This window comes from Nelumbo lutea, chromosome 1 (genome assembly GCF_056320005.1).
Source record: "Nelumbo lutea isolate HS-2025 chromosome 1, American lotus-T2T, whole genome shotgun sequence".
Lineage (NCBI taxonomy): Eukaryota > Viridiplantae > Streptophyta > Magnoliopsida > Proteales > Nelumbonaceae > Nelumbo > Nelumbo lutea.
The window spans coordinates 108,851,750-108,868,304 of NC_142684.1; the positions used below are offsets into that span (position 1 = coordinate 108,851,750).

General features: G+C 37.3%; 2 protein-coding genes across 2 annotated transcripts in view; both read right to left on the minus strand.

Annotated features, from left to right (window-relative positions):
- Positions 1-5,173: 5,173 nt before the first annotated feature.
- Positions 5,174-6,969, minus strand: LOC148876705 (peroxidase 17-like). Its single transcript, XM_088964256.1, has 3 exons — positions 6,337-6,969; positions 6,041-6,232; positions 5,174-5,939 (listed from the first exon to the last, which is right to left on the minus strand). Exons 1-3 carry the CDS (start codon positions 6,553-6,555, stop codon positions 5,307-5,309), a joined length of 1,044 nt encoding a protein of 347 aa, XP_088820382.1. The 5' UTR covers positions 6,556-6,969; the 3' UTR covers positions 5,174-5,306.
- Positions 6,970-8,950: 1,981 nt separating this feature from the next.
- The window catches only part of LOC148876706 (putative glycosyltransferase), a 35,596-nt gene continuing 27,991 nt past the window's right edge, over positions 8,951-16,555 (minus strand). Inside the window, exons 13-16 of the mRNA XM_088964333.1 lie at positions 12,790-12,874; positions 12,522-12,699; positions 11,385-11,553; positions 8,951-9,308 (exon numbers count right to left, since the gene is read on the minus strand). Coding sequence (XP_088820459.1) covers positions 9,170-9,308; positions 11,385-11,553; positions 12,522-12,699; positions 12,790-12,874 — 571 coding nt within the window. The 3' untranslated portion in view covers positions 8,951-9,169. The remainder of the gene's footprint in view (positions 9,309-11,384; positions 11,554-12,521; positions 12,700-12,789; positions 12,875-16,555) is intronic.

Genomic DNA, 16,555 nt, shown 5'->3' on the forward strand with positions numbered 1-16,555 from the left:
TTGGGTAAAATGGATTACTCGAAGAAATGATAGTTAAATAAGAATTTTTTAAAAAATAAAAAAGTACAAGTAATCAAAAGAATATATAAAAAATTATATATTAATTATGTCAAACAAAAATTAAGTGTGGTAAGTAAAAATTCTTAATATAAAGTAGATGAAATATATAATTTAAAACTAATCGTAAAGCAAAACTATTTTCTTATCTAGATGGGTTAATGATATAACTTTTCAAAGAAACTCATGATGTCATAATTGAATAATAAATATTTAAAAAAATATATAACACAAAATATGAAAAAGGATGAAATTTTGTTGAAAACATTTGAGAACATTTCTAATGTTATATATCCATCATATTAAATAAAAATAATTATTAAAATAAAATTTAATTTTATTTGTGATAATAATAATAATAATAATAATAATAATAATAATAATAATAATAATAATAATAATTGTTTTTGTAATTTAAAATTATCATGTGTAGTGAAAGTGCACATTTACTACAAGTGTTTAAGTTTATATTTAATCATATTGTTACTTTTGCTAATTTTCAATTTCTATCTTAACTATGGTACATCTAAAATTCAAGTAATTAATATGAAGAAAAATTACTTAACATGCAACGCATGTGCTAAGTAACTAGTAGATATAAATATATGCATTCTGTTTGTGCCATATTTATTGCTAACTTATGGAGATTTAAATCAATTTTTTATTACTTTAATGCAAATCCTTTTTAGTATCATACTACTACAGGATGTTAAAATTAAATGGGCTTTAATTTTATTTTTTTAAACACTTTGATAGTCTATATAACCTATTAAGATATGTATCTTTGATGAATTTATATCTTATATGTATAGTTGCTTAAGCCTTAAATTCAGCCTTATAGATGCACTTGTGGGATTCATATGAAATGTGTATACATGCATATCCTAATCATAACACTACTATATATCTTGGAATTGCTTTTCTATACCCTATCTAAATAACATGTAGATATATTTTTTTGATACTATGTGATACAATTAAATCCAGCGAGGAAAATGACACCCTCACACTAAAGCATGTAACAATACTATATAGTCTAAAACTTCCCCGCATTACAAACATTGTCAACAATCAAGCCCTTTTGTCCCTCATATGACAATCAGTCAGCCACCTCTTGAATGTGGTTTTACACAATCTCAAGTCCGCCCTCCCTTGTAATCCTCTTGCATTCATCTATAGTGTGTTAGGTGGTTGAATGGGTTCTCTCTATAGCACCAATCATTATTTTTAATATGGATGTAGTGTCAACGGTATTTGAAAATCAAATCGAATTCAAATAACTCAAATATCATAATCGGTTGAATTTGGATGTCCTATTCATACTGATTAGTTAATCGTATACGAATTCAAATATGACCTGATTTGACTCGATAAATATCCAAATTTGATTGATTACTTAATTTTTATATATAATATATAAAATATTTAAATTCAAATTAAATCAAATATTCAAATATTTAGTCGAATTCAAATTCGAATATTAAATTTCAATATCTGTCGGATATCAAAATTTTTATTCGGATTTGATGATGTGTGATCTGATTGCTCCTAGCTAGAAGGCAGCTCTGACATCAGACAAACATGTGGTCGGTCGAACTGCTAGAAACATAGTATTAGAGGTCTTGAAGCGCTTTATCCAGTGTGGGCACTCCGATGCTTAAATTAGCGAAGAGTGTTGTAATGAGCTGATTTGCTTATAAATAAGAGAGCAAGAGAGCTAAATCACATATACCTTATGAGGCTGGTGGTGATGCCCTTATATGGAAGACCTGCTGTAGGCCTCACGAAACATATATGAGATCTCTGACCCACATTACCAGGAGTCCGTTTCGCACCCAAAAATAGACTTCGTGTGAGTTGATAAGGCTCGAGCTGACTAGCCTGTTGAGGTGTTTGAAAATGCTGAATTGTCATCTAATCATCAAGTTGCTCCACATGTCCTCTCACCAATGAATCGAGCAAAATTAACCCTCATCAAGATTCAAATTCAGATTCAATTCAAATTCAATTTATTTACACCCCTAATTTAAGTCTCGTTCGGTGACCACCTTTCTAGTTCTTATTTCAATTGACAATTTATGGGCTTCTAAGCACGCTTTCATTTCAGCCACTTTTATTGACGAGATCCCAATGGATCTAGTACTTAGTTTGATAACTTTTCCTTTGGGTCCCTTGAGAAACACCCTAAATCACAGTTGTTTCCCATATCCTTTGATGCATCAAAATTTATTTTGAATACATTTTCCTCGAGTGGGATCCGATGCATCCATGTTTTCCTGTAGGTTTTGGATCCATGTCGATAATTGAAGTATTGAACCTTGACTACTTTCATCATTCCCTTTAATGTGCAAGCCACCCCTACAAGAAAAAGTCAGGCATACCCTCATCAGGCCATTAGGTTGTTACGTGAGCCAATTGGCCAGTGAACTGTTGCACTCAAATTTGTGAAAGAGAATAAAAAACGTAAATGGTTAGAAAATTTTAGAGTATGACTAGCATCTCTATGTTAAAGGACAAATAGACCTGTTAGTCCGATCGCCTGGCCCGGCCCCGGCCTGGCCCATTATTTATTGGATTTGGACAAAATTTAAAGCCTGTAGGCTCGGGCATTTTAGAGTAAGTCTGGCCCCAGTTCAAAACTGGCTTAATAATATTATATATAATAATAATAGTTTATATATTATATAATAATAATAATAATAATAATAATAATAGTTTATTAAATTATACTATAAATAAAGTATTTTTACGTTTAAACCAGACTTGGGTCTTGAGCTCAGGTTTTGAACTTTATATAAGGGTCGAATTTGGTATCAGATTTAGAAATTTTATATTAATAAAGAGGAAAAACCTGGCCTAGATCCATCTGTGAACGGGTCTAATGATAAAGAGTAGATATATGGATAATCTTTTGAGCTAGTTACTTTTCTGTAACTCACCATTATTTAATTAGGACCCAGAAAAAGGTCAGGACTCATGGGTCAGTGGTTCAACCATCTGATCCCGTCTGAGTCTTAGACAATGCAATGAACAAAATCACATATCCAATTTATTGTTGTTTAGTTGGTGGTTGTAAGCTTACATTCTTTGCCATAAATGCACAATTAATTAAGGCTGTACTTCTGAAACAAACTTTTAGAATTGTGGTATGGTGTGCTCTACAACGCTACTCTCAACATTAGTGTGTTTGAAGAGTTTACATCTCCGCCATGTATGGAGAACATCTCCCGATGATAAATGCACAATTAATTAATGTTGTAATTCTGAAACAAACTTTTAAAATTGTTGTCACAAAATACTGAAAAAGTATGGTGTGCTCTACAACACTACCTCTAACAGTAGTGTGTTTGAAGAATTCACATCTCTGCTCCACAATGCCCCACAGTATATCTCCGCGTGTATTGAGAACATCTCCCAATGATTAGGGCATTGTGGAGCGGAGATGTGATCTCGTGTTTGAAGATCAAGGTTATAAAATTCACCAATATTCTTGGTGGTGCATTGAATGTTGAATGTTAGGTCCGGTTAACTCAACACATAAAAAAGGAGTGTTCTGTACACAGTGTTATGTGTATTTATTATTGGATGATAATAGTAGTAGTGTGATTGTTCTGAAACATGAGAAACAAGAGTGTTCCAAAATTCACAATATCTTCAGTTTGTAACGTGCTATGAAACCAGTAAAATGGACTTTTGTCAGAGTACCCCTAGTCCTCATTTGGCAGTGCTTATTAGTTAAATAAGTGCTTATCCTAATTAATGCTTATGAAGGTTTGGTGGAAAAGCACTTCTTTCATACCGGGGTAATATAAGATTTTTGATGGATCAGAAGCACTAATTGAAAAAGCGCTTAAAAATAAGTTGAAAATTTTGACTTTTAAAACGTGCTTACTTTCTGGAATAAATGGTTAATTCCAAAATGCACATAAGTGCTTCTTAGTGTGGTCTTTACCCAAGATAAGTACTTATTATTTGAATAAGTTTTTAAAAATAAACACCCCCGAACGAAGATTAGAGCTATATATGTTGGTTGTTGGACATTCTGGCAGCTCAATTTTGCAATTATAGTACACATTTTTTTTAAGCTTAAAACACAAGCAACCAGGATCAAAATTTCGCAATATCGTACGGGTGATCCACCCATACACAAGGGATGGTTTGGGGGGTTCATATCATTTGTTGCTTTGTTTCTTTTTTCTTTAGGGTAAATTTCTAAAACCTTTTATCAAGTTTCTGAGTGTTGCTGAAATCTCTCATGAAATTTGGTAATTTCAATTATTTGTCCTGAATTTTTTGATACAGTTGCAAAGAATCTATTAGAATCCTCTAACGAGAGCCATTAAAATGTTCAAAACACTCATGGAGTTACCATTTAGGTTGGTTTATATGAAAAAAACAATACAAATTTAAGAATAATAAAAAAAAAGAGAGAATTTAAAATTGCAAAGCTTTACCTTAGAGTGATTAATTTAAATGACAAATTTGAAAAATAAATCAATTTCAAAAAGGAGATTATAAGGGTTTGGGATAATGATTTATCCCAATAGATACTTCGAAAAATAATCAGATGTATGCGTATTTTGGACATTTTCATGCTGTTGCCTCTGTTTAGAAGATTCTAACAAGGAACCTACTTACAACTATGTCAAAAAGTTCAGAATTTAGAGGAGGTGATTGTAATTACCAAATTTCTGTGAAGGTTTCAGCAACAACCAAAAACTTTAGAGAAGTTTGAGCAATTTACCCTTTTCTTTAGTTATTTATTATTCCCTCCACCCATTTGTTTGTTGATTTTCACATGCTAGCTAGCATTTGCCCTGAACCTAATGTCAAACTTGCTTCATTACTAAGCCGTCTGCTGCATTAATTGTTTGAGCATGCCAAAAATTTCTTTGTATTTCTGTTAGACATGGCGTGGTGAATGATGAATCCCGGAGCTCCGTGATAATCTGATCGATCCAACAATCACATTGTTCGTTGCTTTTAGTCGTCTACAAGTGCGTTTTCATGGCCGAATGCCTCTCCATCAACCATCCAAGATGGCCGACTGTCGACTGATGCAGGCTTGTATCTATGTTTCTGTTAATGCAATTCATGAAAAACAGAGGATCAGAGATTGATAATTAAAACACGCCCAAACACCACTAAAACCAACTAGGAAGACAGATTATGGCACTAGGCAGCATACTACTTGAAAAACTATAGATTTCCTCCAATAAGTAACTATTAATTCGGGTATATACAACCGTTTACTCTTTCTCTCTGTCTCTCTGTCTCTCTTTCTCTCTAATCTCCAAAAACGCATGTAGGGGCCGGCTGTTTGCCTCTCTGCAATTCCTTCGGATCTCCCCTGGTCGGCCGGACTGCAAGTCACCCATCTTTATCATCCCTTCGACGAAGGCCGCGAAGAACGCCTCTTGGTCCCTGCTAAAATATCGGACATACTTACGTGTCCGAGCGGCTGACGTGAAGAGTGTTTGGTCGGAATTAAGGAAGCCTTTAAAGGAAACGAGGTCCTTGAAGTACTGGTTGTCGAACACATAAGGAGTTGCGTCCAGGTCCCCTGTTACGTTCCCGTCTCCTCCCAGTGGACAGAGCTGGTCCAGCTTCTCCCTGTATTTGGGATCCATAGCTGGGTCAGGCCTCCCCGTGCCCGACTGGTTGTAGAGGCGAAACACGATCGAGAAGCATCGTCCTTTGCCGATGGAGTGAGAGCCCGAGAGGGCCACTAGGTCCTTCACTGAGAGGTTGAACTGGCTGAAGAGATCGATGAGGTAGCTCGCGTTGGCTCTGGGGCTCGGCATGATCCTATCAGAGTCTACTTGGCTGGCTGTCAAACTATCCAGTCTTCCCAACTTGACTTCCCAATTGGGTCCTCCACTCTGCAACCAAAACACAAATTACTCCGGTAAATGAAAGCACAATTTGAAATATCAATGGAATTAATTGGGTGCTTGCAGTTTCAGTAATTGATGTTTGTTACCAATACAACGGCATCTCTAGCGGCCATGATTATGATATCTGCGCAAGAAATGACCCCCGGACAGGCCTGCTCCAAGGCTTCCTTTGCCTCATCGATGACTTCATAGGATCTGAGCGAGTTAATGTTAGACAAAGAGAGTTTCTCGCCGAGCATATCGGGTGTGTCCTCTAGTAACAAAGAAGCATCGCAACCCTGCATTGGCAAATAGTAAAACAAGCAATTTGTAGATTAATTACTGAATGTAAAGAAGAAAAGAAGGGAACCCAAATAACCTTAGGGACATTAGGGAAACCTACATTAACAAAGCAGTCATGGAACTGCAAGCGCATGACTGAGGCAGCACTTCTGAGCTCTCTCTTCATGGCTTTGATTATCACATCTCTGACTATCTTTTCGGCTGCCGGGCATGTCTGAGCATAGAAACCAGGTCTCAATTGGGTTGGTGCAGCAGCTGTGGTTTTTATCTGGAGGAAGAAGAGGAGGTAAAGGAATTGGATAAGAAGCGCATGCATCATCTTGTGGGTACAAGGCGAGCGAGAGATGCTTTTGGTGATGTGATCACTCCATTCGGGATAGCGTTAATGAGAAAGTTCCCAGATATTTTTATACGTTGGAGAAGCATGGGCGGATGGATGGGCATGGGGCATGGCCGCATGGGGAATGGGTTGATGGATGGATGGATGGATGATGTAAGATGAGGTGCAACAAATGGCGTGAGATTCTTGCATGGGTGTCTCAGTGTCAGCCATGAACGAGGTTCGTTATCTCATTTGTGGGGGGCCTGAGGGGAAAAATACAGGCCCAGATACCCAATGGGAGGGGGGTCGAGCCCAGAAGAGAAGATTCCTGAAGGTGTTAGTGGGTGGGCTCCCCGTTGATCGTCACTTCCCTTGGCCCTTGGCCCTTGCCCCATGGGACACGCCGACACCCACCTCGTGAGATTGTGAATACTTTTTGGCCGTGAATTCATGTTTATCCTACGCAACAGATTGGGCCCACCCTTTTTCTTTGGTTAATTGAATTGGTTCAATCAATAAATATGGGCTATGTGGGGATCATCCCTAGGCCTCTGGGGTGTGCGCGGGCCCATAATGCATAAAGTAAAATTATATAAGTAAATTATCTGATTGGGGTTGGGGAATGGGGACAGTCATCCAAAATGTTCAATTATTCATCGAATGTGGGCTTTGTGGCCCAATAATTGAGATGTTTCACCACCGTAAAGCAGACGATGTAGACGAGTAGAAGACCAAGTGGGGGTTCCGGGTGGCCCCCTCCTTCCCTCTTCTTCCCGTGATCGGAATTAATTCTCGAATAACAAATAAAACTGAATATTGTCATATTGATATTGATGTTGGCTCTTCAACAGCGAAATTAAAATGATGAATATTGACCGCAAATTAAAGGCTTTAATGTGGACGGCCTGCTTTTTGAAATAGTGATTATTTGGCGTGCGAGTACTGAGTAGTAGTAGTAGTAGTAGAGAGTAGAGAACGAAAGGCTAAATTCTTAGTGACTAATGTGATACAAAACACTTGCTTGTTTTTCTAAATCTTCTCTGCTGCTAGGGAAAAGTGACTCATGAAAATAGATGAAGAGAATGACGTATAACCTTTGGCCTCCTCGGTGCAAATATGTTGTTCTATTCCAATTACTGATGTAATGTCGTTGTTGCGGTTTGGGTGGGCCACATTTTGCTTTGGCCCTAGTCCAAAGGCCATCATACTCACAGTCCACTACTAGCCTATAGACATCCAACTTAGGGCAGCATTGGCATGTTATTTTTGAAATTTCTATCCGGAGCATAAGCAAAAGCATCCAGCATTGAATATGTTTAAGAATTGAGAGTTAAGATCGTCCAAATTAAGCCTTACATCTATGCTTGATGGTTGCTACTCCTTGGGCTGGGCCATACTCCAACATATACTATCTGGGTTGGCTTGAGGACCTTGAGGTCTCATATCATATGACATCGAGCATTTCGATGCCTGGGTGGGTGCGTACGTCAGAGGTCAGACCAAGTCGTCATTACTTTTAGGCTTTAGATAATAAAGACGGATAATGAATATATTTGGTCGAAATAGAGGTTGAAGCTCTAACTTAAGTTTTGGATTGGATTAGTGGACAAAGATATATAAAGGCGTGCTGTACCCCCACCATTAAAATCCGAATTTTGCAAAGAAAGATGAGAGACTGGATGGAAATAAGATAAGGCTTCCTTGAAGGTTGTTGTCGACTTCCTTTAATTGAAAAGAAAAGATAGAAGCTCCGTGGAGTGTGGGAACTCTTATCCAGGAGCAGGAAGCCATCACCATCACCTGTGGCTGTGGGTACCCTGATAGAAAGTGAGGATGGATGGATCAATGCGTCGTGTGAAGATAACAAAGCGGCCGGACGGACTTATTACTGATATCAGGATGGGCCTAGTAATAGGGGAAGGGGACCACCTAGCTTGGTCGGTCGGTTTGAATATCATCTGTTTAGCTAGGTTACTTGTTACAGAATTGACGCCCATTTTTGCGAGGTGGGAACCATCTGAAAAGACTATACACAAACACAACGGTTGGTTCGAATTCCAGAGAGCCAATTTTGACCGGTGAGAACGCTGAAAAGACTATACACAAAGCGGGTTTGTTTTTCTCCTGTTTGGGTTTAACTTCCCCCGCCCCCTAGGCCTAGAGGGAGCGAGGGACATTATAAACACTAAATAGGAACAAAGTTTTATTGAACAACCTTCACAACAAACTGATTACCAAAAAAAAAAAAAAACTTCGCAACAAACTGCCTATGATGTAAGAAGTAAAAGAATACTTAATAATACACGATCGTCAAATCACCAAGGTCTGCTTAGTTACTTTAGTATAATATATATATATATATATATATATATATATATATAAGAGCACAGTATAGCAGGATAAATAAGATATTGAAGCAAAAAAATAACAAGGAAAATTCTATGGCGCAAAGTATGCAAGTTATCTGTTAGTAAAACCGCATCAAAATAATTAGCGGCAACAGCCGGTAATCAGCTTCTACAACAATTTCGGCAATAAGATGCCAACCGTCCAGCAGAGGTTCCCCTTGACGGATCAAATGTCCCAGCCACTAAAAGAGGAGTTTGACTAATTAGCAGAAGCCCTCGTAGTTGTTCAATTCACCCCACACAGTCTTTTCAACTTCTTCCCATGAATTGGCTCCTCTCAGTTCCTTCCACAAACTAAAGATGGCTCCTAGGACGTTTTCCTCATGCAAGATACAGTAGCACCTGCAATGATACGATGCCCATATGTAATATGCACTCTATAAAATTTTTCCTCGGCTACAATTAATAAATGATATAACATCTGTAATATGCACACTTGTCATGGAAATAAGTATTAGGATCATTGTGATGCTTACGGCACGGTACTCTTACTATAATAAAATAGAAGTAGGGCAAACATACGAGTACTTGTATCGATGGATAAAAATCTAATATGATGTAATTGGCCAGTATTAATATTCTTTCTCTACGTTAATTTGTTTTTCAAACTGTTAGGATGATCATCCAATTAGGGGAATTTTGGATTGTTAATCAATTAGAAGGGCCGCACCATTTCACAGTGCAGAACAACCTGCATGAAAACCATGTCAACAATTGAATCATACTTCATGCTGTACTGCATAAACAAAGGCCCATATCCTTCCCAGAAAAGTATGACCTGCTTCTTCCCCTAAAAGGCCAGATACTACCCACGGAAACCAAAAAAGGAAACAAATATGATATTTCTTTGTACTCTTCATACCACCATAACCAAGAAAAGAAGCAGAATTTATTAAACAAAACCTTTATTCATCAAATCAACTCTCCTAATTTTGATCAAAATGATATATATAGACTCAAAATAAGAGCTCAAATATCCCTTTACAGACTCAAAAATTGAGTCAAACAACTTCTAATTGCATCAAAACCAAAAGAAACCCATAGGGATACCTAAATAAAGACTCTTAACTCCTAAAATAATGCCAATAACTCATTGCTAATCCCACTAAAACTAACTTAATCAAAAGAAACTAGAAATGACCAGAAAATAAATAAATAAATAATTTAGTAAAAAGTTACCATATTTGAATTTTGTAAGAAAGGTTCAAAGTATCGATACAATACGCCCCGTATCATGCATGCCGTATCGTATCTTTGGGCCCCCTGATACACCTGTTTATATGTGTTTTCAGGAATCCATTTTTTTAAAACTAAAAAAAGGCATATGGTGTAAAGTACCGATACACCTCTGCCAATACACAAAGGTGTATTGATACTTTGAACCATGGTAATAACTCCAATAACTCATCACTACTTCCTATCACCCAAATTTGGAATTTAGTGTAGGAATTTGAATAAAACTGATTTCATTCTCCATAGGTTCATTCTATGCTTCAGAGCAAATGACCGTGACTACAAATATTTAGAATTTCTCTTTGTCCTTTGTTTAGGATGAAGTGGTTCCTTTTTTTTCGGCATTTGGTATACGCCTGAATCCCCATAGGGGCTGTTGAGTAGCACAGCACCATAACCCACTCCCTAAAGTGGTTCAATTAAACACCAAGAACTTTTAGGTATTATCTATGCAAGGGTAAACTGAAGTGTTCTCTCTCCAAGGATTATTGAAGGGAAGATGCCAATCAGTGGATTATGCTCAAAGGTTAAATCCTCAATTCTTGATCAGGTTTGGTTTTGAGGGTTTGGCAGTATTATGTAGTGCTTATACTTTTATATATTTTTTATCAGCATGCTTATACTTCTGTATTGTACTAGAGAATGACCCTCCGTACTAAGTACAGGGCCAGTATTCTGATTTTTTTTTTGTTATTCATGTATTCTGATAAATTTTGTTTGACACCCATTTTTTTGTTTGACACGAGCTTTTGTTTTTGCTTCCTTTTTCTTTTTAATGAAGGTAACTACCATTTGAAGCTCATGGTTTTTTTTTTTTTGAGTGGGTAGACACATGCTTGAGGAAGGAAACTTTTGTTTGAGAGTGGAAGTAACCACTTTTGAGATGCTCTTTCTTGGGAAAATAAGATGCCACTTTTCTGATGGAGAAGCTCTCTATCTGAATATTAAAATATAAATTAAGAATATTGGATTAATTAATACCCAGAAAATACCAAACCATTAAACTGATTCTCTTCTCAGATGTGGATATTGCCTTTTTTTTGTGAAAACCCAGTAAACATATTAACATTTTAATAGCCAAAATAAATTCAAATGCACATCATGCACCTAGATTAACAATCTAACAAAAAATAACTCTGCCAAGAGATGAAATAAACAGTAGGACAAAGCATATTCTTAACTTACATGGCATGGTATGAGAGTCGTTCAAACTTATTTCCACTTTCTAGTGGTCTACACTCTGAAGTTTTCCTCATAAAAGGAAGCCTATAGCTTTCTAGGAAGCGCCAAAATAAACGTGAATCTCCCTTAAACACATCCAGATGTATTGGTATCAAATCATATATGGGGTCGCCTGCAAAGGAAATCAGTTATGGTGAGCTACCAATTTTAAATCATGAGTTAAAAGAACATATATTTCTTTCTAAGATAAAACTAGTACATAGTGTTCAAGTTTGTTATAGGAATAAACAACTAAACTTGGATTGAGCTTACACTAGACATATAAAACTGATAGCCATTGTGACAGGTTTACAGCTTAAGCAGTCAATTATGGGCTAGTGGCCCTTTCTTAAGTAATATGCTTATAGTGTGATGTACAGGACATTAATGCACTCACTCAAGTAATAATATGACTATCAAGTACAAACTGAAACCTCTCTATGCTCCCCTCAAGCTGAGAATAGAAGGTAAGCATGCCCAGCTTGACAAGTAATCAATCAAATCTTGTTTTAACAACTCCTTTTATAACTATGTTTACTATCTTATTTTCTGACTTCATAAAAGTGATACATTTCAAGTACAAACTGAAAGTTCCCTTCACTAACCTGTGCAACTTGGATCAATTTGCACCCTATAGTGATGGTTTGAAAATATAAATGATTGGAGAATAGTATTTTTCATATGTTTTAGCAAAGGGCTACTTGCATCAAGATGAAATAACGAGTTCCCTTCTCATGTGTAGTACACATGACACGTGTGCAAGGAGGACAAACAGGGAACTGTTTGGTGATTGAAAAAGCAACCTTCTCACATGCAAAGATCAACCTGATTTGATGATACTGACCATTCATAAAATGTCTTATATTTCCTTCTAGACCAAAAAGGAAGAAAAAGATAGATAAAGCTGTTAAGTCAGTAATCCAATTGGATTGATTTTGGCTTGAAAAAAATAGTAATGCCTATCCAAATGTCGACCATTTGTACACAAGCTGGGAAGGTGGCACATATCCCATCCTTCCATCCTGATAACAGTGAATTAGGTTCCACTAAATTCAAACTTTGCAATGTAACTAGTGAAACCAACTTATTAAAATCATTCACCTATGGACAGGTCACTGAAGTCAAGAATGTGGGTAGGACTCCATTTCTGCTGCTCCCTTATGTCACTGCAACCATTTTCAGAATCAAGCAAACATGGTTCCATGTGAATATTGTCATCCATGATATCAGAGTGTATCCAGGTAGAAGTTCTGCAAGCCTTGTATTGTCCATCTTCATCCTAAAATAAGACAATAATTTTAGAGATCATAGGAAGAAGAAAACTATCATAAAGTTATGAAAAGAACAAAGTGGGGAATTTTTTAAAAACCTTGAATATGTTAAGCAACACTGATAAATCATCTGGGATGTACTCTTCTACTTTCTCTATCAGATTGCTTGGAATTGGATCACCCCTGCAAATAGAAACTGACACATGCTATTCATATTTGTAGAGAGACTCGGCCGAATGGGCACTAGTACTTATTTATACTTTACGTAGTGTTCTGTTTATATTTTATGTGTTAATGCCTTTTCATTATTGGCCTGTTAATTAGTCTTTTTTAAGTGAGACTAAATAAAAGATTAAGAGAGAGAAAGAGGAGGGAATCCATCAAACTTTCTTCTCCTTTTCTTCTTCTCCATCTTCTTCCTTCTTCTGTAATCTCTTTTCTCTGTTCTTTTATTGCTGTGATCAGATTTGAAGGACTGTTTTACATCTATATTCATCTTTTAGTTCCTTTTTAAGATTATGCAGGATTCCAATTATCAAGTTGGATTTCTAAATTCAGTAATTCTGACACCAAGTCTATCAATATCACTGGATGCAAATAAAAGAACATAACCTATGTGGTAAAGAAAATACATTCAGTGAGACACAGAAAACCCATTTGTAGTCCAAATAATATTATAATATACTAATAATTATGGATGGAACAATGTCTTAAATCTCAACTTTGTCAGTCAACTTTCCAGTCAAAATACAAGCAAATTTGCTCCTCACCTCAAAGAAAAGAACATTGTCAATGTCGTCATACTGAAAAATTTGCATGAACAATGTCCGGAACATAGTTGATGTTTAAAAATATAAAAAATTTAAAATTCAGTCAAATCAAATAAATTCCCAAAGTTGTTATTGCTTCACTAAATTCGGACTCCATATAAGAGTTAGAACATGATCCCATGCTTATAATTAAGACACAAAGCATGCAGAAAATATGCTTATTGTTAGCTACTTTTATCTATATAGAGTGTCTCATAAGAAAGTCTGCATTGGGGTTTTTGAGCTTTAGGAAGTCATAGCTGGGACTGAAATTTGGTAATGGCCTTTTATTACCATACAAAAGTTTAGGACCATCAGCAATGGTCCCACCTTGACCTACAATTTTCAAATATGAGAACATCTGCATGCACAGAGGATAGTTACTGTTTGCTGGAACACAGCAGCCGAAGAAGAAGAAGAAGAAGAAGAGAAGAAGTTTTGAGAAAGGCGGCTTACCCACTTCAGCCGGCCCTACAATCTTATATAGATGATTATAAAATAATGTTACATGAATGGATTAGAATGCCCCTGATTAGTGATAGGACACAAATAAAACATTAAACAAGTTTAGGCCCAATAACTAAGAACTTAAGACACAAATATAACTAACATAAACACTAAAAAAAGTCGAACCAACACTCCCCCTCAAGCTAAGCATGGATGTCAGTCATGTTTAGCTTGCCAAGTAAGTCTGAGAACTTCGTTGAAGCTAGTCCTTTAGTTAACACATCTGCAATCTGCATCTCGGAAGGAGTATAAGGAATGTAGAGTTCTCCTGAAACGATTCTTTCTCTAATGAAGTGTCGGTCAATCTCAATGTGCTTCGTCCTATCACGTTGCACTAGGTTATTTGCAATGTTGATGGCAACCTTGTTGTCACAGTACAGCCTGAGTGGAACATGATAGGACGAAGGGTCCTAAGCCACAGTAGTTCAGCAACACCATGAGCCATAGCTTGATATTCAGCCTCTGCACTTGATTTAGCAACCACATTCTGCTTTTTACTTCGCCATGTAACCAGATTTCCTCCAACAAACGTGCAATACCCAAAAGTAGACTTCCTATCGCCAACAAAGCCAGCCCAATCTGCATCAGTATACCCTTCAATTTTAATTTTATTGTGTTTTTTGAACAAAATTCCTTTTCCTGGGCAAGTCTTCAAGTACCTAAGAATTCTTTCCACTACTCTCATATGAGGAATCTTTGGAGAGTGCATGAATTGGCTGACAACATGTACAACATAAGCAATATTTGGTCGAGTGAGAGACAGATATATCAACTTCCCTACTGGTTTTTGGTATCTTTCTTTATCAAGGTAGTCATCTCCAACTGATTCCTGTAGACGATGGTTCTGTTCTATTGGAGTATCTGTTGGTCTACACATCATCATACCTGTCTTCCCTAGAAGGTCAAGGACATACTTCCGTTGACATATATAGATACCCTCTTGTGACCTAGCAACTTCAACTCCAAGGAAGTATCTCAGATGGCCCAAGTCTTTGGCCTCAAACTCAGAAGCCAAGAACTCCTTTAATCTTTTTATCTCTTCCAGATCATCCCCTGTAATCACCATATCATCCCCATAGACGGTGAGTACCGTAAGTCGGCTATTTTGTTTCCTTATGAACAAAGTATGATCTGCACCACACTGAGTGTATCCCATTCTCTTCATGGCCCCACAAAGTCTCTCAAACCAAGCTCGAGGAGACTGCTTAAGGCCATATAATGCTTTCCTCAGTTTACATACTTTCCCATCAAAGCCATAACCTGGTGGAGGATCCATGAATACCTCTTCACGTAGATCACCATTTAGAAAGGCGTTCTTCACATCCAACTGATGTAGCTCCCATGAGAAATTTGCAGCTAATGACAATAAGACCCGGATTGTGTTGAGCTTCGTGACTAGAGCAAAGGTCTCTTTGTAGTCAATCCCTTCCTTTTGAGTAAATCCCTTTGCCACAAGTCTGGCATTGTATCTTTCAATGGACCCGTCCTCCCTATGCTTTACAATGAACACCCACTTGCATCCCACAGTGCTCTTCCCTTCTGGTAGGTCCACTAATTCCCAAGTCATTGCTTTCATTAAGGCTTTCATTTCTTCATTCATAGTCTCTTTCCATCTTGGATCAGACACTGTCTCTGAGTAACTAGTAGGAACATGCACGGAGGAGAGAGCAGACACAAAGGAATAATAACGAGGAGATAAACATGAGTAAGAAACAAATTCAGCAATAGGGTGTCGGATAGTACAAGAGCGAGTAGACTTACGAAGAGCAATAGGGAGATCCAAATCAGAAGTATTGAGTGATAGGATTACTTGGAGCTGCTAAGGCAGATTGGTCTAAGTCCGATTGATTGCTGCCATGAGTTAGAGGGTCTTTTTTCCTTCTGTTGTAGGTGATTCTTATATCTTTCTGTTGCTTACTGGTGTCCTCAGTTACATCTGCAACATCAAGAGTGTTAATAGGTGCAATGGGAGCCTCACTAGGTTCACCTGGGATGCTACAACTAGGAGAATCAGGAGGAGATAATGGAAGGCCCGAGGCAGAAAGAGGCACAAAAAGGAGGGGAAAGAAGAATCCCCTTCTACCCCACTAGTCTCCCCCTGAAGAGGATTCTGGGAAGAATGAAAATAGGAGTGAGACTCAAAAAATACCACATCTTTTGTGACATATTTCTTCTTGGTGACGGGATCATAACACTTGTAACCTTTCTGTGTAGGAGAGTATCCAAGGAAGATTCCTTTCGTAGCCCTAGGATCCAACTTGGTCTTCTTTGGATTCTTTACATGTATAAAGTATACACAACCAAAGACTCTAGGTGGAAGAGGAAAGTCGGGAAGATTAGGGCAAAAGACAGAGAAAGGAGTTTTCATACCCAACACCTAGGATGGCATCCGATTATCAGCTATGATGCTGTAAGGACTGCTTGAGACCAGTAGTGCTTGGGAACCTTGTGCTGAAATAATAAAGCTCGAGCCGTCTCCAATAAGTGTCTATTTTTGTGCTCAGCAAACCCATTCTATTGTGGGGTACTAGTACAAGATGACTGATGT

What these genes read in the sequence shown, in the direction of transcription:
- LOC148876705 (XM_088964256.1), bottom strand. Translation starts at nt 6,555, where the DNA reads ATGATGCATGCGCTTCTTATCCAATTCCTTTACCTCCTCTTCTTCCTC. An exon ending in TCCATGACTGCTTTGTTAAT is followed by an intron (nt 6,233 to 6,336) that starts GTAGGTTTCCCT and finishes TTGCCAATGCAG; the next exon opens with GGTTGCGATGCTTCTTTGTT. An exon ending in CTAGAGATGCCGTTGTATTG is followed by an intron (nt 5,940 to 6,040) that starts GTAACAAACATC and finishes TTTTGGTTGCAG; the next exon opens with AGTGGAGGACCCAATTGGGA.